A 23456-nucleotide genomic window follows, 5' to 3' on the forward strand; every position below is an offset into this window, starting at 1 on the left:
ATCTCTACTCTGGGTTAACAGAGCCCAAGATAATAACTCAGTCGATTAACAAACTGATGGTTCCCCATGTTTCTTTGATTTAATGTGAAGCAGCTTACACTGCCATTCTTAAAATAATATGAAAGAAAATGTTTGCAGTATCTGACATTACTTGCTTGTTGAAACACAATTAAGATGTTGTCCAACGAGTGAACAATACAAGTCCTCTATTGTGTCAAACTCAGATTGCCCTTTTAAGCTAAGATATTAACATCCGTTTCTGGTCGATTCTGGGGGCCGAGGTGAATCATGACATGCTAGGTTTAATTACTTGAGGAGCTTTCTTAATTAATGAAGGACATGGTCTTGTCAAGAACAATATGCACTTCATATTCTCTAAATGTCCCAGTCGTGGCACCATCATATAAAAGTCAATAGAGGTGCTGGCAAGCATTTTCTAGCAGTATCAGATTAAACCATCTGCCAGAAGCACTGTCCTTCAATTTAACAACATACATTATTTGCATTTCGATTGCTGACAGATCCTGTTATAGGTCCCTTTTACTGAAATGAAGTGGTATGCTAATGATTTGTTATACTCTTTTTGTTATAGCTCTGAACCTGACTACCAATTTGTGGAAGGACTCAGGCTTGCAGGAAAAAGAAGACCATCAAATTGTGACATAACTGGAAGGCCGGTCACAGATCTCCGACAGTTAAAATGCAAACAACGCTGCAAAAGAAAGACCATAAACCCCGGCCCTAAAAAAAAACAGATGCTAGCGCTGTACACAGACTGCAATTGACTCACGTTTGTCAATATGTATTGCCCCCTCAGATGCATGGTAATTTCCATAATGTCCTGTGCTGAAATTGATTCAATTTCAAATCTGACCTTGAGGGTGTTCATTGAGAGACACGCAAGACTTCGCAAACAGTCCCAAGAAATCAGACCTTTACTTGAATTGGCAGCTGGAGAATTTCAAACAAGGGGAACAACTTTAACGCAAAAAGAAAGCTGTGCTGTGAGGCCGAGACTTGCTGTTTTCATTTTTGGAGAAAAACAAAGATGATTTAAAGCGGGCTGACATTTAAGCTATACCTCAAAGTAATAACACCAGTAATGGATCAAATGGACAGGGGGTGTCATAATGGAATGGGGGGCCGGGCAGCGATACGACAATCATACCTTACATTGTTCTATGTGTCAAACCACCACACATACACACACACACTTCAAATGATAGTACCTCCTGGCATAGCTGGCGGAGAACGAAACTGAAACAGACCACCCAGTCCACTGGCAGCGAGGCAACAGCGCCGCACTCACAGAGATCGGTACATCTTAAACCAGTCAGGGACAACAAGAGGTGTCATGTACTCCTTTAATAATGCTGTGATGATGAGAGTGAGGACAGAGTTGCTCGCCCACCTGTGTAGCAATTTAAGGCATAATCACCCCAGTATGTAAAGAAGTGCTCCACTGCAGCACCAAGCAATTATAAAGTAATTACTTGATTTAATCAAGCTGTTAGACTGACAATAATTGATTTTAGGGAAATTAGTTGACTTCTAGTTTGTTGAAAATAACTTTAGAGCTGATAGCAGAGTTTAACAGTAAAACTGAGAGATGCTAAGAACCTCATATTACATTTATGCTAATTTTAAATCGGTTACTCAAGAGAACAGAGCTTTATTTTGCACTGAGCAAAATTATTATACACAGAACATCCACTATTCTGTCAACGGTGCCATAACATGTTAGCGATAGATAACTTGAAAAATGTATTTTTTTACACATTACTGTTATAGATCTACGTCAAACAACCAGTCGTGTAATCCAGCAGATGAATTACATTTGGTAATCATAATCTAATTTCTTTCAATTACTTTTGAAATGTTTTGCCTCTAGACTCTGTAAAATATTATGTTGAACCGACAATTTATTCCATTCCAATTTGCAGACTAATTTGAACAGGGATATTATCCTCCTCTTCAAACATTATCAACTGTTATTTCCCTGAAGTATCTAATCTGATTACGGCTGCAATATAGTAGGCACTACTGTTATTAGAGCAGAATTAGAGGAATACAAGCTATGTGGCCTTCATTGTTGTCTGGTGATTCGCACCTTTTTTGTGGCGGGAGAGGCTTTCGAACAACATGTGTCTGTGTTTAGGAGGGATTTAGAGTTAACTCATGGCCCACTGGTGACTAAGGATGCAGCCACACGAGGACGATAACGGAAACGAACCGAAATCGTAATGAAAAAAAGTCTTCCGTCCACACGCAATAGGCACCAGAAACGTGTCCGTTCACACGAGACCGCTCGACCCACTGGAGACGCTGTAGTACATGTGACGGGCCTGTAAGTGGCGCTATACTTCCAACATGTCCGTTAAAGTTTAAATCTTCCGGACAAAATTATAAAAGTGCCGGTCAAAGGTCTTATTTGTTATTTATTGAGCTTTAAAACCAATGAATAACGACTCTATATAATAATATAAGAATAATACACGGAGGACGGAGCCTCTCTTTTCCTCCCCCTCTCCTTACAGCCCGTCAGTGTCCGTGGTCTCATGCAGCTGGCTGATCCAGTAATGAGTGACCCGACAGTAAAAATAAACATATTTATAACTAGTTTAGGTAGTTTGAGAGTTAATTAAAATAGCTAAGGGTGATGATCTAACTTGAAGTGTGTGTTTTGTTCCGCTCATCGCTCCCTCACAGCGGGCAGAGCTGCAGGTGATCATGAAGAGCTGTGTCTCCTCTTCTGTCCTGACTTCACTCGCATTTATGTCCATCAAATCTAGCTGGAGGGGGCTCCTACTGGGTGCACTGTCCTGCGAGATATCGGGACCTGGCTCGAAACACTGGAGCTATTGCGTCATCGTTATCAGGAAATGATCGTTATAGGGCGTAGACACGGAACTGTTTGGCCCCCCCAGAGCGTTTCGTCCGCAGATCTACCCACCTTGGGACCCGTTATCGTTATCTGCGTTTCCTAGATAGAGAACTGTAGCGGATACGACCGTTATTGTCCTCGTGTGGCTGCAGGCTAAAGCAGCAAGGACTGTTAGGACTAGACCAATTTTTGTGAAATAGGATTGGAGAATTGGGGCTAAAGCTGTCCAGAGCTGTATGACGTCATCTTAAATTCAATCAGCAATTCACAGCTTTAAAATGCAATAATATACCTTGTCTTTATGACATAATAACTACAAGGATTCTAAAATATTAGCTATACTTGAATATTTCTATTGGATTGGTGGAATGTTTTGCTGTCTTTTATGGAGGCACTTCTTACAATATTTGTGCAAGATGCAGTAAACGTCCCCACTATGATACACAGTCCAGATGTATTGCTTCAATAGTTTCCAAATACTCTGCAGTTTTTCAAGATTTCTTTTTATCGTCATGAAGGGAGGCACAGTGGCTCAGTGGTTCCCTCTGCTGTGTCTGCATGAGGCCAGACATGCAAGCTGAGCCAGTGCATGCTGGGTAAACCCCTGCTATGATCAATAGGACAAAAAGGTATAGAGGTTGTATAGAGGTTGAATAGAGGTTGAATGGGGACTTTGTGGTCCGGATTATTTTTGTTTTTCTTTAACCTAAAACCTTTTGAAGTTGTTGAAGTTCATTGAGTGGATTAAGGGGTGAGAGTATCATCTGCAAATTACACAATAAGATACTGCAGTACCAAGTTTACTTTGCATTTCAAATGTCTAAGATTATAACTATGGAAGAAAAACATTTTTGCAAGAATTTTACTTGTAACAAAGTGCTTTTTACATTGCTATAGTGATACTTAATACAGAATACAGCTTTGAGCAGTGCCTGATCCTGCACCTGTGTATTTGTATTACTAATTGTCCCATCAGTCACTGTGTGATTTGATGGTGATTTTTTGGAGGGGGAGAAACAGTCATTAATGTGGCAGTCTCATTAGCTTTCTTTATTCTACACTGATGCTAGCAATATTGAGCTGGTCCTGTTAATAACTGTTGGATTACATCAACCGTAGCACGATGTTAAGAGTTTGATGCCATTTGATAACGTGTTAATCTCAACTATGCATGACACTGAACACTTGTTAAAATGTTGTAGCAACAGTGCTAAAAGAAAGCAGATTGAATAGCTAATTTCTACTAAACTTTAAAGATGAAAGGGAAATATTGTCGTGGAGCGTACAGTAGTTGTGGTTATGGCAGAGGAGCACTTGGCAGTGTGATGATGCGTGGAGCTCCTATTGAGAAACACAGAGCTCCCAGTCATTTGTTAGCCAAGATCTAAGGTCAGACCACAAATGCTGCATGATTGAGTCACCACCAAAGACTCATTAAGTAATTTGCATTTAAAATATAACCATTATTTATGTTTATTATTAAAATGGCTGGCTGTGGATTAGCTCAGTGCACAGGGGCAACTGGACCAAAAAACATGGGACAATCAAATAATGGAAAGGGAGGAATGGGAGAATAATGACAAAGAGATACAAAGTTGTCTTGACAAGAAAAGCATCTGTCATAACAAGGACTTTGTTAGATTTCAATAAACAAAATATAATCTTTTTTGTGACAGGGTAACGGACATTTGTTTGTTCAACATGATGGATGCTGAGCGGAGAGATAAGTGCAATATTTCTGTCCATCTCTTTATTGAGCAGAAAAACATTTGACAAAGCTGTCATTGAGAAAACTTTTCTCTTAAAATGACATCTTATGGAAGTTTAACTGTGCCTAACATTTGGTTTGCTTTAGCATTGGAGTGCAATCCATCAATGAATTTCCTCTGCAGTGACAACAAGGCTAAAGTCATGCCATCAACTTGAGATGCACTTAGCATTATGCACTGTGATAATGCTAACATGCTGATGTTTAGCAGGTATAATGTTTATAATGAGATTATAGCATTTGCTAACAAGTAGTCATTGGACTAATTACAGTTGAGGCCAAAATGATTAGCCCCCCAGGAGTTATGGAACATTTTCCTAAAATGAATTTCAAACATTCACCAGTGCTATTTAGTTGCTTTTGGTACATTACATTACTTGTCAGACGCTTTTATCGTTTTAAGTGACTTACATACTCAATACTGTGGGCAATCCCCACGGGAGCAATTTGGGGTGAAGTGTCTTGCCCAGGGACACAACGACATGCTGACTGCAGTGGGGTTTGAACCTGTGCTCCCTTGATCCAAACACCAACGCAACATTTCACTGCGCCACACGCCTCTACTACATTTTGGAAAATAAAATAATTTTTTAGGCTTGCTTTATATCAAATATAGTGAAAATGGGTTGGTCAAAAATATTAGCCCCCAGGCCATTAATAGTCAATAGTGTACCCCTTTCTGAGCCACAACTGACAACAACCTCTTAGAGTAGTTCTTTACTAGGTTGGCAGAGGGCTCTTTTTTATTTTGGCCCATTCTTCCATTGCAAATTGTTCCAGCTGGTCCAAATTGCGTGGTTTCCGAGCATGGATATTCACTTTGAGCACCCGCCACAGATTCTCAATGTAAATTTTCTCTGTCTTTTACATGTTCTTCTGTTCAGTACATACAGTTGAGGCCAAAATTATTCGCCCCCTTCTGAAATCAGACAACGTTGACGTGTGCTTTGGGTCATTGTCTTGTTGGAAGACCCAGCGACGACATAAGCGAAGACTAAAAGCAGATTTTTTCATATTATCCCCCTAAATGTCAAGATAATATTATTTTTTTATGATGCCTTGCATCCGAACAAGGCTCCCTGTGCCTGAGGCTGCAAAACAGCCCCACAGCATAATGCTCCCACCACCATGTTTAACTGTGGGAACTGTGTTCTTAGGGTTGAAGGCCTCTCCCTTTCTTCGCCAAACATAAGCAACATCTATGTGCCCAAACAGTTCCAGTTTAGTCTCATCAAACCAAAGCACAGACTTCCAAGACTCATCTTTACCTTTCAAATGTTCACGGCAAACCTCAGTCTGGCTCTGATGTGCTACTCTTTGATTAAAAGGGGTTCTTCTGGGACGATGGCCCTGAAGCCCACCACGATGAAGAGCCCTCACAACTGTGTTCCTTGAAACATCAACTCCAGAAGAGGCCAGGTCAGCAACAATCATCTTGGCAGATGTCCGGGGATTCTTGCTGACATCTCTGACTATTTTCCTCTCCAGAGTTCTTGAAATCTTGCACTTTCGACCACGCCTAGGTTTGTTTTTTAGAGAATTTGTCTCCTTGTACTTCGCAATGATGCAACGTACAGCAGTTCTAGACACTGTGAAGCGTTTGGAAATAGCAGTATAGCCTTCCCCCTTATCATGAGCCTCCACTATCTTCTTTCTGAGCTCAAGACTGATTTCCTTTGTCTTTGGCATGGTGAGTGGGAGTAGTAGTATACAGTAGTCCCTCTCAATAAGGTATTCAAGTGCCTGTTTCTTAGAGTCCTTTTATGCTGATTGAATGCTCAGATGTGGCTTGAAAGCTGATTGGTTGATTAGGTGTGTTTTGAAAGCAAAAATTCACATGGGGTTAATATTTTTGACCAACCCATGTTCACTAAATTTGATATAAAGCAAGCCTAAAAACGTATTTTATGTTCCAAAAGCTATTAAATTGCACTGGTGATTGTTTGATTATATCAACTTTTATCAATGCTGGAAACATTGGGAAGAATTTTAGGAAAATGTTCCATAACTCCTGGGGGGCTAATCATTCTGGCCTCAACTGTACATTTAACCTGAGAGCTATAGATGAAAAGCTATCCCCAAAGTCACCAGGATCAATATGGCCACCTTAAATATCTGTTCCAAAAAGCATGGCAATCCATGAAATGGAGACATTGAAGCTTAAAGAAAACGTAGCGAAGATCCCTCACAGACGTTGGCTCAGCGGGGGAGTAAAGGACAAAGTCAATTGACTAATGATTTTGTTTCCAAGTATTTTCAAGAGGAATCTCTTAAGCCTTGTTTATTGCTTCTTTTGTGCACCCAACTGAAACCCTCACCAAGCCAAGCAAAGACATTTCAAAGCAAAGGCTGTCAATGTCTATTTGCAGGCAAAGAAAGTGCAAGTACTTTAGTCCACCTTTTTCAAATAAAAATAAAAGAGTTAACGTCTTCGTTTTGCGGGATTGAAGAATCAGCCTCGGGCAACATCTGAGGGTAATTGTCCGCAACTCCTCTTTTTATAGCCGTGCTCATTTCACAAATAAAACCTGGGCAGCCAAACAGCCGCATGTAACTGGTCTGAGAACATCCTTAGACCTTGAGACACAGCGGAGAACAATGTACTGTTTACTTGTGCATCTACAACCACACTGTCTGAAATCTAATATTTCACATGACATGACTGATGCTTTAAAAGCCTGCATTCAGCACCACCTTTCGTATGGAGTTAACCTTAAGGTGGCAGCACTTTGAATGTCAACCCCTCCACATGTGGACCTTTTTAAATGCCATCGCTCTTTATTCTGTAATTGTGGAACAGGACAGACAAAGGGAGGAGGTGGCTATAGAGGAAGGGGAATTATTTCCCAGCAGTGGAAAGCCAAATGACATACAATCAGCCTGGCTCAGCAGGGAGTTCATTTAACACTTGAAGGGGAATATGGGTACTAAGTGTGGGTCTTTGAAGGGCTACGATCTGATCCGCTCATTCGATGATGAGCTAAATTACACAGAACGATGAATGACAGCTCGGAACTTCAGCGCTGAATCCTTTTTTGGGTTCATGGAATTTCTGCATAATGAAAAAAGGTAGCCTCTAAAATATACAGCCAATACTTTTTATAGACATGACGTGTTGTTATTAGTGCTGCATGATATTAGCATCTAGATTGCACTTCTCTATAAATACAGATTCTACACCTAGACTGAGGTAGACTGGTGTTTGTTGGAGATTAAATGGCAGTCTTTAAACTTGTCCCTCAGTGGGAAACTTTTTATAAACAAACAGACCTCTTATAGGCTTTAAAGTGTCTGAGATTTCTTTTGACTGAACAGTGCAAGTTTTCTTCTAGAATAGATAATCAGTTTGGTCAATGTATGGCATGAATATAATGTGAGGAGTTTCTGAACTGAGGAGGTTGACAGCTGGGAGTAAAGCCGTTTTACCAATTATTTGGGATTTTAAACCTTTTGTCATGTTTTTTTTTCCTTTTACACAAGGAATACCAATGCCATATTCCACTTCTTGATCCCAATTTGATACTGGTTGTTTTTAATAACATAATTGTCAGGTAAAAAATAGGGTGTGTCCATTGGTGTCGATAGTGAATTAACTGAGTCCTGTAATAATGGTACATAGTAAGTCTCGTCCATCACCCATCCAGAATTTGTGTAATCAACCTCGTACCGAAGTTTTGGTAACCCTAACCCTATTAGACCAGAATAGCTAGAGAGTCGCAAACAAACCACAAACTTTTTGGCTACACTTTGCAGGCCAGTAGAGTGTGAATATGTGATAATCATAGGGTACTTTAATATGTGTGAAATATCACTTTCCTCTTTTGACAAAAATGTCTCACTCTGTCATGAGGAAATGAAGTGAAAAGCAGTGGTGGCAGCGATGACAAATGATAATGGCAAATGTAAGACGACAGCCACTTTAAATTGCCCGGGGATCAACAATGACCCCTTGACACTTTAGCGAATCTGACAACCTTCCCCGTGCCGCCGAGTGCAATATGCCTGACCACAGCCTTGAGTGTTTGTTTGTTGTTCAGTAGTCTTCTCCTTTATGTTGTCGTGAGATTTGCTCAGAGCGTTTGGATTGTTGAAGGGCTGAGAACTACCAGTCAAGCGCCATCTGTGATCCGTCGGTGTCCTGTAACAGCTGTCTTCCACATCAGAACATGCGGTCGCCAGTATCCTATATTACATCTATGCCATTCAGAGCCAACGGATCAGCAATCCAATTTCACACAAGCGCGCTCAGAGGGAGGCAACGCTAACGCAGGAATGAGGATATATGCTTCGACAAAGACAAGAAGTATGTTTGAAGTGGCTGAAGGGGTGGCGGTCGGGGAGGATGTGCCGGAGAATTACATGGAAGTAATGGAAGTGTGATGGAGGGTGATAACGTGGGGATGGGGCTTTTCCTGACTTAGCTTTTATGAATCAAGCTGCTGCAGAAAAAGAGCTCCTAATTTCCAAACCCACGCTGAGCACAGGGGATGAAGCAAGCACAGAGGGCAGACCCAAAGGAAGAAAGAGAGAGTTTGCCTTCGAGAGGAATCTATACTTTGTAAACACACTTGTTGTTTGTGCAGTGACGTCTGAAGCGCCAGTTTCTGCTCAGTCAAAGACCAGCGAGACAATGATCTCTGTGTACTGCCGGGAGAGCAGATGTACAGTATTGGATGACAACACACTCCTCAGCCCTTCAATAACACACACACTCATATTGCATAGTCATTGTGACATAAATAGAGAAGGATCTCACCTTTCACAAAGCAGAAAGAGATTTAAATCTGATATCCAATGACTGCTTATTAGATGGAGCCATCAGGCAGTCAGTTTGGAGCCAGACTCATAAGACAGCCGGAGTGTTTAAGAGGCCTGCTTTCCAGTTACCACCCACACACACAAAACACGGCAGAAAAACAGGAGAGCAAGCCCTTTTTGAACGCCGTATTTTCTCCTGCCAGGGCTGTTCATTCAGCCTTTGGTAAAGCATGCTGTCACCAGAACAATCCGCCACAAAGCTGAAAGGTCTCCTATTTTGAAATATCCATGGATTTCAGAACAATATCCCGTCTTTGCATCCATTTTATTTTCTCCAAGACGATTGAAATCCAGCAGAGATGTAGCAGATGCATCAAAAGCAGAGGATGAGAGAATGAGGACTTGGTGGTTGGATTTGATAAGCGTGGCGCTCCATTGTAGCTACAAAAGGTCAGCTGGGATGCTACTGCTATAGAGAAAGACAACAGAGGACCCAGGAGAGATACAGATAGGATGGAACCTGTAGAACATCTTGTCACAGAGAGATTGACAAGACAGATGAAGATAACACTTATCTTCACCTATTCTTTGGCCGGTCAGTTATAACTCCACATCTGCAGACTGTTTCATTTTTACGTGGATCTTTTTCTTAAATCAAGAAGGCCATGGTGGGTTGAGATTTTTGATAACCCTGTCATCAGTTTCAGGACTACCATTTTCATTCCATCCGATTTCAAATGCTGAAATCGTGAAAAAATAAAGTCTGACAGTTCCATTTTTTATACTGCCTTCCCTCTGACAGTTTGACAGTGTGCAGTCCTCCTGACAGAGGTGCCTGTCTGTCTGTCTGTCTGTCTGTCTGTCTGTCTGTCTGTCTGTCTGTCTGTCTGTCTGTCTGTCTGTCTGTCTGTCTGTCTGTCTGTCTGTCTGTCTGTCTGTGTGTGTGTGTGTGTGTCTGTCTCGTCATCTCTTTGTCCTTGATTTGCAATCACTGCAGTATAGCCTGGTCTGATTTAGAGTGCAAAGCTTTAATTTTCCCAACATGGTGCCAATACATCCAGACCCTGGTGCAATCGCTCCTGGTAAACAACAATCACTGCTTTTAGTTAACAACTTAAAAGTTTCCATCTTGAGGAAAATCAATGCTTAATCCCTGCTTTGCTTCCCTGCGGTCTATTGTTTCTTAATAACACTGTAGCTTTGTCCACATCCATTATGATAATGTTTGGGGTAACGGGGGAAAAAATAGAGTAGAAACATTTGCACACTTGTATAGTATAGTATCCGGTTAACAGTGGCGAGCCGTGACTTTTATACCTATACCTCAGTGAATTTACAGCAGGACCACCAATCAGCTCCTCTCTTCATAGTAAGTCGCAGAGACGGCTCAAGGAGCTTCTTTCATTTAACGCTTCACATTCAAACAGAAACTGAATAGGCAGACTTGAAGGATTTATTTCTTCGGAAATGTTATTTTAAATACAATTAAATCAAGTTATTTTGGTAAAACTAATGAAAAATACAGCTAAAAAAAATTTTTTTAAATATTATTTTGTAGAACATCTTAGGCCCTCAGGGAGGTCCTAGAGGGCCCTGACGGCTCGCCACTGCCGGTTAAATATGTTGTCTTAAGGTAAGTTGGTCTCTATACTATAACCTTTTCTATATATTTGCGTGTAGATTTAAAATACACTCAGTTATTATTTATACATTCAATGTTTATTTATTTATTTTATTTATTTTATTTATTTTATTTATTTTATTTATTTTATTTGTTTTATTTATTTTATTTATTTATTTTATTTTTATTTCATTTTATTTATTTTATTTTTATTTAAACCATAAACATGCTATTGTGATTATATTGTGTTATTTATATTGTTTTAATATTGTGATATTATGGTTGTGCGATTCATAAAGTCTCCAATTAAAATCAGGTGTTCCCATCTAACTTAACAAGGTATGAATTTATTTCTAGGAAACAGCAGGCACACTGAATTGTGCCAGTCATTTAAGTCTTGTTTTTTTCCAATGTGGAGAATCAGTAGGAGCAAAAAGGCAGTGAAAATTGTAATGGTGGAAAGTCTAATACTTGAGGGCTGTCTTTATCATAACTGACACTTTAGCCTGGACGGCCTAAGCAGAAAGGGCTGACAGGTTCATCTTCGCTCACCGTCAAACAAGCTGACTGTTACTGCTAAAATATGCTCTGACACACTCACCACTTAACCACTTACAAATAACAAAATGTACAACAGACCTCTGGCTCTGCATATTTGAAATTGCATAACCGTTCAAACACTGAAAATGAGATAAATAGACACTCGACTCACCTACAGAAAAGCCTTCAGGTTTTTACATGATGGCGTATGGATAATGAATGAAAGCTATTGTGTCTAAATAAAGTATGTCCCATCAATCAGTTGGGTGTACTTCTGAGGACACGTCTTCTGAGAGCTGGATTTTGTGACAGTTTCTCTGTGAATGCAAATGGCATGCAGCACATCTGTGACAGGGTGAAAACATACACTATAAGCTAATAAATCAAAATGCAGGCAGCAGAGTGTGAAGATTGTTTACCTTCCTGCTCCTCAGAGAAAGATAAAGGCACATCAGAAAGCCTGTGCTACTTAGTATTTAAGGAGAATATTTTGAGTGTATATTTTCGATTTCTATTGAAGTAAAATGTCAAGAATAAAATAACACAGTGTCCTCCATCCACAACAGCTGTCTGCATTTAATAACAGTGTGTGTGTTACGATTATGAATGATGCAATCAAATGGGATGCATCGTTCATTAAGTCCATAAGTTACAAAAAGCAGGCTTCAAGCTGTGAAGCAATCATTTCTCCTCCAGCTATGTTTAGGGTTCTTGGCTTTCCTCGTAAGGTAGCTGGTTTTCTCCTAAGACCCCATGGTGAGTCTGTCTGCTTTGGAAATGTAAAGTTTCATATTTTCTGGAAGATGAGAGGTTCACTATTTGATAGAACAATCGAGTTTCCTCTCTTATCTGAAGCTAATTCAAAAGCAGCCCTCCCCTGTTACCCGCCTCCCCTGTCTCCGTTCTGTCTCAATCATCCAGCTTCCCCAGCGCGCGCCTTTCTTAAACTTTAATCATCCCACATTTGATACATTTCACAGCAACTTGTCACAAGGTTATCCCGATTTTCAAAAAGACGTCTTCCCCCTTTTAGCCTGAACCTCAATAAAAACTCTGAATCTTCCAGTGGATTCATTACCAGGGCTCCTTGACACAACAGTGATGTTCACATGGAGACTTTCTCTTAAAGCAGATTTAAAGCCCAGCTGAAATTAAGAGATACATACAATTAAAAAAGAATAAGAGCTGAACCACTGTTAATGCACTAAAGAGGTGATGCACAGTCAAATCAATGTTACTGCAGTTGCCTTTAAAGTGGAGGGACGTTCAAAGCTGAGGAAATGTATTACATCTCAATTTGTACGCCTCGTCACTGTCAGGAAAAAAAAAAACGTACATGCCTCGAACTGCTCACAAAAAAAAAAAAAACGAAAGACTCCTTCTTGTGTGTTTTCCTTCTCTTTTTGATTGTGTCAGAGTGAGGCCGTGACACCTGCTGTTCTCTGGATACCATGTTGTGTTTGCCACAGCATGCGCTCTGCTTCAATACATTGGCTGGCTGACCTGGCTAAAATCAATGGCCAAAAATACACAATGTGTGATTTGGTTTCAAGGCGAGCTCTATTGATTGGTGCTGTCAATACTGGGAGATTGGGATTTTTTTTCCCTCTTATGACTTGAACTTTATTTTCAAAATGTAACTTTCTGTGTGTATCTTAGAAGAAACTTTCTAAAATGAATATGACAAACATAGATAATCAATGTTTTTAACATGGCTACAATAGGGTGGGTCATTTACCCCTCCCTCATCGACCTGCAACATTTACCCCTCCCTCATCGACCTGGGCTGCCACACCAGCAGCTGCAACTGAGGCTAAACTTCAAGGTTGATGAGGGAGGGGTAAATGTTGTCAGATTGAGGAGAGAATTCACCAGGAGAGTTTTCTTGACTAACAGAATGAATTCTGGCGGTTGGAGCTTAGACTTTCCGACTTTCAATTTTAAGGACCACCTAGGCCACAACTATGACAATTGGCGTAACCACTTATTATAAAGGAATCTCTGCCAGGTGGAGGCAACTGTCATTGAATACGTTTTGTGTCTATACGTGCTCAGCAGAGAAGCACGATTTATTTGGCTTTGTCGGGGGGAAAGCACTTTAATGGACTGCCAGCAGCAGGTATTATAGATTGTAGGAGATCAAACAGCAGTAGGTATCAAAGCTTAAACAAGAGTGATGTTACTTTGTTTTAATAAAAACAACTAAACGAGAACATCATATCTATCATGTGCTACTACATTTCCTTAGAATCAGTGCCATGGTCATACTATGGTCTTTAAAACATAAATAAAATGTAAAAAAGCTAATTAAAAACATTGACAATGTGAGGCTAAAGAGACAACTGAATACTGTAGCTCTCATGTCTGATTGTAGTTCAACACTGTTTGGGAGACTTCTGAAAAATCACATAAAGACTACAGGAAGCAATTTTAAACAATCATTTATGCAAATATGAAAATGAATATCTTCGTATGCTTGGTGCTACATAAACTCAAATGCAAAAGATGTAAAAATACTATGTAGTTCTAAAAAAATCTATCACATTGAACTTCACCTACAGGCATTAATATAGTACTCACCATAGTACTTAATATGCAGAATAACAAAAGGCCCAAAACTAACTTGCTTTTTTACCTTTCTTTCCAACTATGTTAAAGTAATGAGATGGATACAAGCTAAAGGATTTCTCATTCTGCCATCTTGAGACTGCTCTGTAGTCAGAAACATCTAACAGAAAATTTAATGAATGGGATGTAAACAGAGTGAACCAGACATAAGAATCAAGATAAACCTACAGGGAAAAGCCCAAACTAACAAGAGTTATTAGACTATGACACAGCTTGGATCAATATGTAACCGTATAGGTATTTTAACTAGGGCTGTTTCTTTTGCATTCAATACAAATAGGTATACAACACTTCCAACACTGCAGTTATTTAATATCTGGGGAGGATGGATTAAACAATTTAATTTTAAAAAGGATTAGACCATGCAGGAAAATCCACATGTTTAAGTGGGCTCTCCGTGGGAAGATACTTCCTGAGAAATAATATGTGATATCAGATACAAATTTAAGCTTTGGCACACGTTTATACCCTGTAAAATCCTAACTGACGCTAAATAACAGGCTGCAAGATTAATGTCCAAACATTTAACCTGGTATAGATCTTTCACAAAACGTATTCTGAACACAAGCAATGTGTGGATCATCGTTTGGATCTGTAACTGTAATTACAACAGTGCTCTTTCTTTAACAGCGAGTCTGTGAAAGAGTGGTTTTGGAGGCAGAGATAACACCCACTAGGTGAGTGTTATTTCGAGGGTTTATTAGTACAACAATTAACACAGCTTCAAAGATGTGTCTGAAAGGTAGCGTCACTTTTATAAACAAAATACTGCGCAAAGATGCGGTAGGTTTATACAATTTATAGTCAAATACAATTTTATAAAACACCTTATTTTTACAATATCACACCCTGTCTTTCTTTTTTGTCAGACAATTTTGTATCTGTCTTCATGTCTCTGCGAGCTTACCTATTTTTTATAGTGTACCTTAATAGTGTATACGAAAGGGATAATGTTCAGCAATGTGGTAAAAGAACACCCGACAGGCTGATCAGGGAGCTCGAAGGCCACATTCTCAAAAAGGAACGACGTGACTCCCAATATTAATTTAAATGCTTTTATTGATTTAGAAAAACATTTATTGATTTAAAAAACAGTATTATTGATTTAAAAAATGGTTTTATTGATTTAAAATGACATGCATCCGCTAAGAAAAATAGTCCGTTGTTACCGTTTGAACTAGCCTACGTAGCAACGGCAGGAACTGCTTACTGTAGATAGCGTTTTTGCGATTACAGATTTGAAAACATTGTTGCTTGCTTTAAAAGTACACACAATTCATTATGTCAAACCTTGGAAAAGTATCTAGATATCCCTGACCTAATGCCCAAGTAACTGGCAACTGAATATATTTTGCCATTTTCTGACCGTTGCTGTCAAACTCTGTTGGTTGGTTCTTTTCAATCAGCCAGTCTTTAAATAGTTTCATACCCCATAATGTGGTCTGTCTTTTCGCCTCTCTTCACTGGGGACTCATCAGCCTCTAACCATTCATCCAAATTACTGTGCTCTCCAAATATATTCCAATTCATATTAAAATCCTCCATGTTGCTCTCAGACGGTAGACAACGGAAAACTAAAGACAAGCAAACAGTTTGAAAAGCAAACAGTTTGAAAAGCAAGCTGTATACAGTTAAATCGACCGGAGTTCTTTCTGCAGATGTGAGCGTCCTTAACAACGGTCAATAAATCCTTGACAGTGGTATGTACGGTATGTACTACTGGATTAACAACTTGTCACGTGTTCTGAATTGGCCAATCAGAATCGAGTATTCAACTAAGCCATGTAATAATGTAATATAACAGCCATTGCAGCAGGAATGAAAAAAAAACATGTTATGGTGAAATGTCAGTCTATTCACTTTTATCTAAATGGTAACCTTACAATAGCTTGCCATCGCCATGATTGCTATAAAGATGAATTTGAAGTATAGTTCATTTTGGCAAGTCCATTAAGTCATAACGTAACAGCCACTTAATATAAAGAAGTCCATTTATTACCTAGTAAATCAAAAGGAATTGATATACTAGGTAATTGGCATAGAGTCAAACTGGACCTCCAGCTGACATGTAAGCGTCCTTTTTATCAGCAGGACACAGAACAGATGTGGTAATTAACTACATGGATTTAGTTTCTATAGTGACCTTAAATACGTGACGACTGAACAAAAATACATCAACAATTAATGATGGGCCCTTGCAGGGGATCACAAAGTGTAGCTTCAAATGTACTATGTTCCATGTGGTTAGCTTTACATCAGGTGGCACTTTTAAACTTAGCATTTGTCCTCCACAACCCACACATGTGCACACACACAGCACTATCAATTATTCCTACCAACAATACAACTCTATATCGATCATTAAAACTTAAAATTAACTGTATGTAGAAAGATTATGAATCAAAGAAAACACACACACACATTCCTGTACATGTGTAGCTATTTCACTGTGTCCCCACTTGGGCCGCAGTGTTTATAAGAAAGTCCCCAAACAGTGCAGATCAATAACGGCCTGTCAGCTTTTTACTGTAGCCATGGACAGAGCAGAGACAAAGGGACCATGGAGAGAGAGCTGCATCCGTCCATCAGACTCTGTATGTCCCCCAAACAGCTTTGATTGAAGATGAAAGAAAGGGAGAGAGAGAGAGTAAGTGAGGACAGCAGACAGCTAGGAAGAAGACAGAAAGATAGGCTCCTATGCTCATGAGGCCCCTGTTACTTTTATGGGCCATGATTAAAGCAGAGCCCAGACTTTGAGTATTTCTCTTTTTAAACGTTGTTGCTCTCTGTTGCCAACCTCAAAAAGGACTGTCAAAGGCGGGAAAATAAGAAAGGTAAATCTCTGAATAAACCTACGCACGGTGGCGTCTAGGTAAGGACCTGCATTATATCTGCTTTATTCTCACAAATACTGTACCTTTAAACTAATGCGCACTCACGTGCGGTGCAAGGCACCTAATTGCTCTGGCAGCCATTGAATGATGACAATGGCCGCGGTGGGAGTTGGTGAGACTTTGTTGGGATGTATGTAATTATTCAGTTGCACAAAAGGAGGGGCCGATGCGGTGCCAGAGCAGATTTACTGTGTCTGTGGTCAGTGCATTCAAGCAGGGTATCTAATGATGTGCACTTACGGGCTAAATTACCAAAGCATTGTTTACCTCTGTTCTTAGAGTGCAGGCTCCACCGAGAGCAAAAGCCCAAGAAGGTGCCGTAGCACAAAAGAAGAAAAGAAACAGATGGATCTGCTGAAGTTTCAATTAAAGCAAATGATCTGAAAGTGAAGAGGAATATCAAAAGAAGATTAATGGTATCCATGGAAGCAGAGAGAGTGGACAGGCTGAAATGTCTAACTCTTTTTTGGTAAAGGCCCTCTCTTCACAGGGCGGCTGACAGCCAGCTAGCTAGCAGATCCCCGGGTGGGGGGGCGGAGAACAAAAACTGTCCGACTCTTGAGTATACCGCTCAGACATTTCCACGCTGCACTTTTCTGTACATGGTCCAAACACAAATATAAAAGTGATATATTGTCCAATTAGGAAAATATACACAAAAGACCCACACAAATATTGCTATTTGTGACGAAGTTTGATGAGGAGAAATGTACCGTAAGAGAAATAAGAAATATTACTCAGGGCTCATAACGATGCGGTCCTATATGTTTGTTTGCTTGTTAGAGCAGAAACACCCATAGCCATAACATCTGACAGCAGCACACATTTGAGCCACTGTCAGAGGTCATTTACATAATGAAAGAAGGAAATTACCAAGGAGGCAAATGCAGGACAAGCCTGCTATTTGGCAGAGAGAGAGAAAATGAAGATGGAAGGAAAATGGTTTGGCAAGAAAGGGGCATTGGACAGAGGGAGCAGCAGGACTGGAGTGAGGGATAAGGGTGGAGAGTGCAGGAAGCAGCAGAGAAAGAGAAGGGGAGAGCGGAGGGGCTTCGAGAGCTGAGACCGTTGAACCATGGAGGCAGGCATGCCAGTGAGTTGGACAATGCAGAAGCATTTTTGAGAAAGTGGCGAAACTGGAAAGCCTCAAAAGTATGGAGAAAGTTGCAGATTATGTCCAGCTGGGGAGTCTTCACAGATTAAAAAGTTTACACAAAAAGAGACAAAGACTAAAAAAAGATAGTCAGAGCAGCAGGAAACTAGTTTCGAGTCAGGGGAAGCAGGTGTTGCGGCAATCATTTGGACGACGCTCTTACCTTGGCAGATGCGGAAGCCACTGATCCTGCTGCCGTGATGCCTCGCTTGACCGCGATGTCGCTACTCGATGTTGTCACGGCAACTGTAACCGGGGTGGGGAGGAAGGAAGGGATGACTGGGAGGGGAAGGAGCCCCGGACGGTTGTTGCCATTGACGACGGCAGAGGCACAGCAATGGTTGGCTCCTCCATTGTGGAGGCCAGAAGGGCGGATGTCTCTCCGCTCCCAGGGTCCCCGGTAGTCCCTCTCAAAGCGGTGGTGGTGGCGTGACATCACTTCCTCTCAGAGGGAATAACGGGGGCAAGCCTGCAGTAAATAGAAAGAGAGAGTATATGTGAAGTTTTATTAAATACGCTAATGGAAGAAGGAGATACACAGACAAAGGCAAGGTTTTAAAGGTAGAAAAAGAGTAGGGGACACTGGAGGAATCAAGAGGAGAACATCTTGACATGGAGGTGTAAATGCTCAAAGCATCTGCTCCCAATGCACCTGACTGACACATACACACTTCGGCTCATTTGTTGCCTCTAATTTCTATTCTCCCAGTCAGTAACGAGGGCTGCGATGAGAGGGAGAGAAATGAGCACTGCTAAGCAGGTCCATAAAAAAACACCATCAGGAGCTACATTTGCCGTGTGAAGCATGAAGGCTCGACAATGAGGTTAAAGCAATACGGCCGAGCGAGAGACGAACAAGTACACACTTGCTCAAGTTGTTCCAAGGACAACACAACAGTAGCATGACCTTGCGGTCAAAACCCATTCACCTGCATAGATAAATACCCCCGCAATTACAGCTCATCTCGTCCATCTAATGGATGGTTAATTCAATCAGGTCGCCCTTGAATTGCATTTGAGGGTTCTCCCCTTTTCCAGCACAGCAGGCTGTGATAGGCGACAGTGAGCTAGAATTACATCAGTGTTGGGCATGGCGCTATTGTGTAGCATGAGCAGCGGATCACTCTATATTATATCATAAATCAAAGCAGCACAAGATCTGAGAAGTGAAATCCATCACTGAGGGGTTTTACAGCGCATTGTACTCCTCCTCACCAAAGGCACGTTATGCTTCCCAAGCCCTTGATAACAGATTTAATAAATAAAAAACAACCTCAAACCCAGGTTCAGCAAGCCCCCTGCAAAATCCCCTGGTCTGTAAGGAGAGAATGACAGCAGATGATAGGTCTTTATTCCTCACACTGGGGTCTGTCATGCTGCTTCTTGCCTCACAGAGGAGCGAACGCCTTGAAATGCCAGCTTCTCTGTGTGTAGCTGTGTGTGTGTGTGTGTGTGTGTGTGTGTGTGTGTGTGTGTGTGTGTGTGTGTGTGTGTGTGTGTGTGTGTGTGTGTGTGTGTGTGTGTGTAAAAGCAGTACTACAAGTGAATGACTATGTATGCACGTACTGTTTTGGTAAGATGTAATGAGACCGCACATTTTCAAAAACGACAGTGTGCTGTACGAGTAGTAGCAAGTGTTTGAGCAGGCAGCTGGAAATAAAAGGTTCTTTGAAAAAGCTTTGATACAAGCGATACACGAAGCAGCCTGTGGTGGGAGAGCTGGCCCGTCTCTATCTTTAGCTACTGTGACCGTCCATTCAGTTACCTGCTCAAACACTTTATGTCCATCTCCATTTAATTATTTTTCATTGTGTTTTATTTCCTCTCCCAATCCCACCTTTTGTTTATTTATTTCTAAACATGGTCTGCTCTATACAAATACAGCAGGCTGATAGTCGGTGATAGAGCCAGACTGAGCTACTAAAAGCTGCGGGACAACACTCTCAAGCTGGTTCTGCAATAAACTCTCCACCTTCCTGCAGAAACCTCTTTTAACAACCTCAACATTTCCAATAGAATAGGCTTGTATTATCTCAGCAAAACGTTTGAAACAGAAAGAGAGAGGAACAAGGTGCTGGTCCAGTGGAACAATGGCAGAGTTAGTGCTCGGCAATATTCTCTTATCATCCGAGCTCCACACCTCAGTTGAGAAATAAGATAAATAAAACAGATAGAGGTGGGGGGGGGGGAAGAATGGGACAATATCTTCACAATAGGCAAAATTGGGGGCAGAGTGCATTTGCATTCTGTACAATTTGTTTTTACCAATCCTTTCCCGATGTGAAGTGGGTGCATGCCATTGTGCATCCACTGAGCTCTTCAGTCTGGACAGTATCAAGATTCAATACTCATGTTAACTTTGTTTTGTCTTTAGGTAAAGCGGCATACAAATATATTCAAAAGTGCAGAGAGGGATTAAAGTAAATGTAAAAGAGCTTTGTGGGATAACCTTCAGCAATATACTGCATAAGGAAGTAAAATTCACAGGATTTCCAAGATAATATTTTAGAAGAGGGATTGGAGGGTGTTCAACACTCTATGTATGAAATGAGAAGCTTTTAATCCGGCACCAAACTATTATTCTCTCATCCCTCGGTCTTTCCAATTTATAATCAAAATATAGATGAATGAAACCTTATGAGAGCAAATGAAAAATATGTTAGTGGATATGCAAGTATCTGGTGAAATGGTGTATTTATGCCTTTATTTGGCCAGCGCATATTGAGTTATCGTAGCAGATGCATGGAAATCATAAGCATTATGTAGGAGCCTGTAAAGAACATATTTGTATTGAATAAAAAAGGACATGTCAAATACAGTTTTTTTTTAAATAATTAAAGTTGATACAATATTTAATGTTTATTTTGAATACATTGTTGTATATGCTAAGATTATTTGCTAATATTTGTTCTTTGAAAAGATAATAGAATAAAAAGTATAACAATTTTATAATAACATGAGTGAATAATGACTTATGGATATTTTTTGAGAGTATTTCAAAAAACAGGTTAAGATAAAACATTTGCACCAGAATGATGTGATCTTAACCTTCAAATAAAACCTGATTCTTAAAAAAAATCATTCCATCTCTAACCAGAAGCTATGGTACACCCTAAACTGGTTTGTTTTAAGTAGTTCATACAAACAACAAATGTTGTTTTTCTTTAGGAGCGCATCTCACATCACTATGCTTCAAATCCACTCATTTACCCAAGTGGCATTTTGTGCACTACATTTCAATATGTGCACAATCCTTTGAGAGAATTATTTTCATCCCTGCACATAGCATGTCAGTATGTACTATATAACCAGAGGCCGGCAACAGATCCCTGCACAACGAGTGTCACTCCCCACTACCTTCATTGTCCTTGGTGAACGGGATGATTTAAGCTGCTAATTACAGGCTCTTAAAACTCTTTCACAGCTGAATTTCTGCAACTGCTTTCAAGTCTATGTGTGCGTGTCGGTGGCGGTGTATAAACTCACAGCACCTTGAGACACGCCAACAGTGTGTTTGCACAAAGAGGAGATAAAAGAAAATTCATTCTCAGAGTTGCTTGTGGAAACCAACACCTGTGGACTGTGCCACACCAGATAAACACTTAAATACATCACATCTACAATGACACCTTGCTCTGCACTGCTCTAGGGAGAAAGTGCCAATAAAGATGTTTCTCATCCAATGTACCGGTAGTCACTGTGAGCCCTGGACAAACCAACGGCCCTTCAGAGGGGAGATGATAATCTTTGAAGCAAGGCCCGCATTTAAAACCAACCTCTTTAAAAGCCTTTTCAAATTCATAAGAAACTAATGACAGCATTGCCATCATACACTGCAGCAATCAATGAGACGCTTCAGCTCCTGCAATCCTGTCAGCATGTTAATAATCTAACCCGAAGGTATCAGACTTTCCCATGCCAAATGCTATTTTCTGATTCTGGCTCCAACTTAAAATGAATACTGAGATTCTATTCCAGAGAGTTGAAAATCCAAACAAATGATTAAAATAATCACTAATCCTTATGAAGCACAAATAGTAACAGGCTATGGGTTCCACCCAGAAAAGAGCTGAATAAGAAAGTGAGAAATATCATGTCAGCAGCAATCAGACCTAATGAGCTGTCGGACTGGCATATCCATTGTGTTGTCAGTCACATCATGAGTTAATAGCTGCAGAGGAGGTACAGTGTGTGTGTGTGTGTGTGTGTGTGTGTGTGTGTGTGTGTGTGTGTGTGTGTGTGTGTGTGTGTGTGTGTGTGTGTGTGTTGGCATCTTTCCATATTTATCACTCCTGTTAATTCCCAGGTTTAACATTCATGTAGGCTACATCTCTCCATCTTTTTGTGCATGTGTGTGTGTGTGCATACCTGTATGACTGCCTGTGTTTGTTACTTTATTTATTACCCTATTCGATTCCAGAATGACCAGTTATAGACTTCCTCTGTCGTTGTGGATTTTGCCCTGTATTTAATTACATTTCTGGCCTCTATTCACTCGGTGTGTTGCTCAGTGGCTACACAGGATGTCAAAGGTTTGTGTCACTAGTCTGACAAATGGCCAATAGTCAAGAGGCCAAAACCGATACCACAAATGAATGGAGTCAAATACAGTAAACACATGCAGCTCCTTCAAGAATATGCGGGCTACAAACTAACTGGTCTTTAAAGATCTTTTTTAAATTACATCACTTCTTTCCGTTTGAGAGCAAAACATCTGTCACGACCTGTCATGGCATAAAAGCATGAAAGGTTCCAAGAAAATGTTAAATTGATCGTAACTGTGATCCACAAATGATGTGAAAATGCACAGTTTCAATATGAGCTGATGTGTAGTGTGAAGGGCAAAGTAAGGGGAGCGTTAAAGAGAGTATTTAAAGAGAAAGTATAAAAATAAACCCAAATGAAAAGTGAGGCGTCAAAGAGTGAACCCAGGTAAATGTCCTCTAGAGAGGGACATTTTTCACGCTTTTTCCATTATCGCAAGTTGGGGTCTACATTTTAGTTTTGGACAATTTCCAGCGGCTGAATTGTTCCTTTTGAGGAATATTTCTGAGGAACTTCAGAAATATTATCCTCACACATGTTGGATGTGTGTTCAGAGACTTTGGAGGGGATCAGCCATTGCTCACTTGGATGTGTGTGTGTGTGTGTGTGTGTGTGTGTGTGTGTGTGTGTGTGTGTGTGTGTGTGTGTGTGTGTGTGTGTGTGTG

The 23456-nt window shown here is 40.4% G+C and overlaps 1 protein-coding gene across 1 annotated transcript in view; it reads right to left on the reverse strand.

The window, feature by feature from the left end:
* The window catches only part of klhl29 (kelch like family member 29), a 132977-nt gene extending 114266 nt beyond the window's left edge, over positions 1-18711 (reverse strand). The window contains exon 1 of the mRNA XM_010788928.1: positions 18410-18711. Within this exon, the coding sequence (XP_010787230.1) occupies positions 18410-18682 (273 nt within the window). The 5' untranslated portion in view covers positions 18683-18711. The remainder of the gene's footprint in view (positions 1-18409) is intronic.
* Positions 18712-23456: the final 4745 nt, after the last annotated feature.

The sequence above is a fragment of the Notothenia coriiceps genome, unplaced genomic scaffold, assembly GCF_000735185.1.
Source record: "Notothenia coriiceps isolate Sejong01 unplaced genomic scaffold, NC01 NC01_scaffold00032378, whole genome shotgun sequence".
Taxonomy (NCBI): Eukaryota; Metazoa; Chordata; class Actinopteri; order Perciformes; family Nototheniidae; genus Notothenia; species Notothenia coriiceps.